Source organism: Chenopodium quinoa, unplaced genomic scaffold (genome assembly GCF_001683475.1).
Source record: "Chenopodium quinoa cultivar QQ74 unplaced genomic scaffold, ASM168347v1, whole genome shotgun sequence".
Lineage (NCBI taxonomy): Eukaryota > Viridiplantae > Streptophyta > Magnoliopsida > Caryophyllales > Amaranthaceae > Chenopodium > Chenopodium quinoa.
Window position 1 is genome coordinate 798767 of NW_018745026.1, and position 5863 is coordinate 804629.

Here is a 5863-nt window from a genome sequence, read left to right on the forward strand (position 1 = left end):
ATCGGCATAATATTCAATATAGTAACCCTTATTTTTAACATAGTAACCTTTTTTAAAAATTTGAGTGGACCTTTAATGTTATTATGAACTTAAAGTACGACATTATGTCGAATAGTGAACTAATTTTAACATAGTGATCTTTATTATTCATATTGACCATTATATTAAAAATTTCATTAAAAAATTAACCTTTTATAGCTTTTATAATGTCACACTAACTTTTATTTCAAGATAATATTGTTCACAATAAATTAGTGTAATCCAGGTCTATTTAAGAATTTGTATAAATTCTTTTGGTGACAACAATTATAATCGGTAGATAGACAACAAACTCAACTAACACATTATTGTGTTACCATAATTAAACATATGCTGCAATTATAATTTGCAGATAGACAACAAACTCGATTCAAAATATATTTCATAAAAATTTTAGATCCAAGTAAAAATAAATTCCATAATGTAAAATTTTTGGTGAGTTTTTCACTTGACCAAACAAAGGCTATACAAAAATCCATTTAATATCATCTATTTTAAATTCGTTAAAGTGACAACAATTATAATTTGCAGATAGACAACAAACTCGATTAATTCACATCTATTGTGTTACCATAATTAAACATCCATTGCATACTATATATATTTCATAAAAATTTTAGATCGTGTACCTTTCCGATCTAAATTAAAAATATATTCCATAATGGAAAATTTTTGGTGAGTTTTTCACTTGACCAAACAAAGGCTATACAAAATTCTATTCATGATCATCAGTTCATCACCAATATAAAATGTTGTCCCAAAAAGTTGAATTGAAGACCTTTCCATAAACACTAGCATAATTTTCCTACTCAATCTACCGATGATGTAAACACCCTACCTGCAATATTAACAAGAAAAAGGTCAGGAAAAGAGCAGCACCTATAGTCTAAATCACTCCATGTCTATGTTTACCATAAGATCTCTCAAAAAAAAAAATGTTTACCATAAGAAAACTTGAAGGCAATTTTATGTGCTACAATCATACATAGCACAACCAGCATAACAATATTTCCAGCATTACGTACAATTTTGAACAACAATTCAAACGGACAATTCAATCCATTATTAACATGATCACTGGCTTTTATGGTCGAATCTAACAGGACGATCACACCATTCACACCCAAGGTCTAGAATAGCCTATAGCTCATATGGTGCGCGTGTTACCTTACCGCCATTTATTGTTGCCTACCAAATAGGCATAATTGCATAACATTTTGAAGAATCAATATATATAAAAAGAAGAGGAAATCCAAGTTAATATCTGATATAAACATGTCAGGGTAAATTTGTCTTTTCGCGTGTAAAAGGGTAATGTTGTCAACATTTATTGGATGGTCTTACACTGTTACATGGGCGTTAAGAGGAGAAAGGTAACCATGGTTAGTTGTTGTCTCAGCTTCTTCTACCCAATTGATTTCTTTCAGCGACAGTGCGTCTTCTTCTTCAATTTGATTGTACATTCTTCAATTCAGGGTAAATTCTTGTTCTTCAATTTTAATAATGTGTTTCATAAAATTATCTACAAATAATAATTCATCACAACCTCTAAAATCACTTTTTCTCTCTCCTTGCGGCTGCCATAGTACTCCATTGAAGCAGCCTTGAGTTTTCTCTCTCTCTCTCCCCGCCATAGTATCCCATTGAAGCAGCTTTTGAGTTTCCTCCACACCATCGAATTTTGTCAAATACCCAGTTTGATAGAATATCCATAGAATATTCTCATCCTAGGTTTAGGATATATTTTGTATAAGATTATCTTTGATATCTATACATATCTTATGTTATCTAATATGATTAGGTTTCTGATTGTAACCCTATAAATATTGATCAATGGAAATCACTCTAATCAAGGAGTTTATATTCTCTGACATGGTATCACAGCTTAGGTTGGATATTGGGATCATATACAAAAATTCTCACCCTGTTGGTGGGTTAGAAAATTAAACCCACCGGCGGGATATACAAAGTTTTTATGCTTCCGCAAACACACATATAGATTTTTTTTTTCTTTTCTCAAAGTCTTTTTTTTAGAATTTTTATGTAACCTTGCGCCTCCTACCAACAGTAACAATCGCGAAAGCCTCCTCCATCGTTGTTGGCAATCGCATACACTACCGCCTCCCACTACTGGCAGTAACCACATCTGCCAACCTACTCCATGTGCCGCACTCTATTTCCACCTCCCCATGACCAACAATGATTCTTTCATTGCCTCATTGGTTTTTTTTTTTACACATAATCACATAGATTATGTTTTGGTGGTGGTATATCACAATAAGGTCAACTTTTGCACATCTCTTTTGCTATCAAGTTAGCTCCTTTTATTGTTGCAACACTTGGAATCTTTGTGGAGTATTAATTCTTGCTACCTGGTTTCTCTTTTGAGAATTGATTAATTTCAAGCGGTGGGATTTAATCTTTTCTTGCGTAATTTTATTTGTTTTTCTTCAACTGTGATTTCACGTAGTACTCCCCGATGATGGTTTGATCCCTTAACTTATTCTTCTCTGGATCTGCAACTTGGCCCAAGTATATGCGTGACTCTTCTCCTTCGGCCTAAAAGCGCATATCTCTACTATACGTAGGTCGTGATTGTTGCTTCTCATCGTCATCACCAGCACACGTCTACTACTTCTCTTTTGATCGTGGGTTACTATACTATCCTTACCGTTCGATGCGTGATTCAGATTCAGTCTGAGCATCCGATTTTCTCCCGCTCTGACTGCGGGGGTGTGATAGAGAATATCCATAGAATATTCTCATCCTAGGTTTAGGATATATTTTGTATAAGATTATCTTTGATATCTATACATATCTTATGTTATCTAATATGATTTAATTAGGTTTCTGATTGTAACCCTATAAATATAGATCAATGGAAATCACTCTAATCAAGGAGTTTATAATCTCTGACACAGTTAATTACCGAATTTCAGTTTCACAATTTAGTATTAGTCGTTGATAATAGAATTTCAATTTCTAAATCTAGCAACTTCAATGGAGGAGGGAAATCACAAGAAAACGAAAAACGCCTATCCTTTAGGGTTAATCATACCCTTAATTTCTCCCGTATTCTTAGGGTTTTCGTTAAATATAGCGGCGAAGCCGCGAATTGGCCGCCGGAAAAGATGGGTTAAGGTTGGTGTTAGTTGTGGTTTAGGACCTTTAGCTTGGAATTTCAATGACGAACTACTTGCTTCTGGCCTTCGTTCCCTTTTCAAAGGAGGTGCTGGTTGTGGTGCTTGCTTTAAGGTTTGCCTCCTTGTTAAAGTTGCTCGTATTTCATGGTGCAATGGTGGGTACTTGTGAGGGAGGAGAGAGAAATTTAATGGAAAGTTAAAGAAGAAGACACAACTCACCCTCAGTTACCTTGGGTTAAGCTTGGTTAATGTAGACGGAAGTACACTAACGGAGTGAAGTGCACTTTTTGAATCAAAAGTGCTGGACGTCAGAACTTTTGTGGGACAAAATAATATTTTATTGCTCAGCGCGAAATTCAACACCATTTATTTACAAATCTGCCATGGAGATAAACAATTGTCGTTTCTAACGGATATCAACCTGGGCCTGCTCTAAAAAGAAGCATGTTCTACCAATATCAACAATTTAGACTTTTATAGCATGATTTTTAAAGAACTACATAACATCAGAGCATGCAGCAAAAGTTTGCATTTTAGAAAAATCAGTAATATAAAAGAAATATATCATACCTATATATATATTTTAGAGCATGACTTCCAAAGAATTGCAAGAGCTTCTTAATCTGTACCAGAATCTTGCCCACTTCCCCTTATAATATAAACCTGCATTTACAAAACCAGACATTTCATCAGAAATTTTGTTATATAATGGAGAAAGGATTAAGTTGTGCAAATTATAGGTTCACCTTTAAAACTGAGCTACTGATCACTTGAAAAATAACAGCATCCCCATCAACAAGTTCATGAGACTCAGCAAAACCTTTCCAGCCTCCACTAAGACCGCGCTTTCGAGCCAGATAAACCACTGGATACTCTTCATTTTCTTCATCTACCAATGTCACCATTCCATCATTTGTAGGTAGGCTCCTCCGGCAAAAGTCAGTTGGGAGACCCTGCAGTATACGGCATATAGCATTTCAATAATTCAACACATTACACACATATCTACGCTTATAAGGTTGTGACATAAACAAGTGGCTCAACATAAGCTGGGATAATGTACACTACCACGTATGTCCGAAAATAATAGTCACATATGCTGATTACTCGTATAAGTTTAGTAGGCAATGAGTTACTGAGTGTAAGACTAAATTTCCTTGAATTACATTTCTTGAAAAGTAAATTAACCAAATCTAAGAAAATACAGTCAAATACATTTGAACATAAGTTTAAAATGGTTTACTCCGTAAAATCATGTCATATCTTTAAATATGAGTGGTCTATACAATATGATCGATAACTAATTTCAACAATTGAAACTTGTCGCAAAGTCAAAATGTGTCAACCAAAAACAAAACATGGACTAATAATTGAGAAAGAGGAAAAAAAAAAGGTTACCAGCCAAAAACCACCAGTGACATGAGAAGGAAGCATGGGCCTAACAAGAGTAGGAAACCCCTCTTCTTCCAGTTTAGCATTCAGCTTCTCTGCTTCTTCAATTGCATATTCCCTCACATCATCACTTGCTATTACTCGGTTCGTAAAATCTCTTGCTTTCACCACACCATAACTCCTACATACATTAACAATTAATTACCCCGTACAAAAATGTAAACTTTTTTTTTATATTTTATGTTTAATAATAAGTACATCAAATTTCATTGAAAAATTACATTAATGAAGTAATGAACTCACTTTCTAGGTGAAGAAAATCTAGGTAATGAAATTTCAGCATAAACAGGGGCAGGATTACTTGCAACTCGAGCAGATCGTCTCACTTCAACTGTTTGTTTATCAATTATTCGAGGCTTACCAACCTTCTTCATCTGCCCATTTCAATTCAGAAAAAAAAAACAAAAAAAAAAAAATCCCAAAAAACAAATATAAGTAATTCAACCTCTAAATAACGCATAAACAAAACCCCAGGCCAGGGTTTAATGGTACTAGTTCAAATTACACTATTAACGTGACAATTAATGGTAATACCGGAGACGACTTGGGGGAGAGATTTTTGAGAGCTTGAGAGAGATGAATGAGATTGAGATCTTCCAAGCGTTTCTTGTTCTGTTCCACCCTCTTTTGGCGACGCTCTTCATATGACGTATTTCCAATCCCCATTTTTTTTTCTTCTTACAAATTACAATGGTATATTTTTATTAGGGTTGTAAGAGAGAAGAGAGAAAATAGAGAAATAGAAGGGTGTGTATATAAATATTTGAAAGGAGAGAGAATTTGTGAATTTGAAAAATGTGAGGAGTCGACCGTTTGAATGGCAGTGTTTAGTGAACTGGGAAGTTGAGTCACTGTAGTTGAGATTGTGGGTTGTGAGTCTTGTGACACGATTGTTGATACAGAGTTTAATTTTCTGATGACAGGAAAACGTTCGGGTTTTCTTGGAATTTGGGCTGTTTTGCCTTCAATTAGTGAGTTACTATAGTTCAGATGTGGCAACCCGGTTCAGCCCAATTGGTCTAAGGCACTCTAAGCTGCACCCCTGTGCATCTTATTTAGTTGTAACATCCAGCCCACAATCCCAATTTCAAACACACTTCATTAAAAAAAGTCTCAAACTAAAATGAGCTCACCCGAATTCGAGCCATAGTCAATAGTAGCCCCGCACAACCAGAGAACAAATTAAACACAAACAAAACTTTGTATTTCGAAGGAGTCCGAAAAACCTT

At 34.7% G+C, this 5863-nt stretch overlaps 1 protein-coding gene across 1 annotated transcript; it reads right to left on the reverse strand.

The window, feature by feature from the left end:
* Positions 1-568: 568 nt before the first annotated feature.
* LOC110709073 (B3 domain-containing protein At5g42700-like) lies at positions 569-5585 on the reverse strand. Its single transcript, XM_021887284.1, has 6 exons — positions 5169-5585; positions 4878-5008; positions 4581-4755; positions 3929-4135; positions 3753-3845; positions 569-877 (listed from the first exon to the last, which is right to left on the reverse strand). The coding sequence occupies exons 1-5, from the start codon at positions 5298-5300 to the stop codon at positions 3801-3803; spliced, it is 690 nt and encodes a 229-aa protein (XP_021742976.1). The 5' UTR covers positions 5301-5585; the 3' UTR covers positions 569-877; positions 3753-3800.
* Between the last annotated feature and the right edge of the window lie 278 nt (positions 5586-5863).

Excerpts from the sequence above, each read along its gene's own strand:
- LOC110709073 (XM_021887284.1), bottom strand. The coding sequence starts at position 5,300 with ATGGGGATTGGAAATACGTCATATGAAGAGCGTCGCCAAAAGAGGGTG. Across the intron at positions 4,756-4,877 it reads AGATTTTCTTCACCTAGAAA|GAGTTATGGTGTGGTGAAAG; the intron begins GTGAGTTCATTA and ends TAATGTATGTAG. Across the intron at positions 3,846-3,928 it reads TCAGTAGCTCAGTTTTAAAG|GTTTATATTATAAGGGGAAG; the intron begins GTGAACCTATAA and ends TTGTAAATGCAG.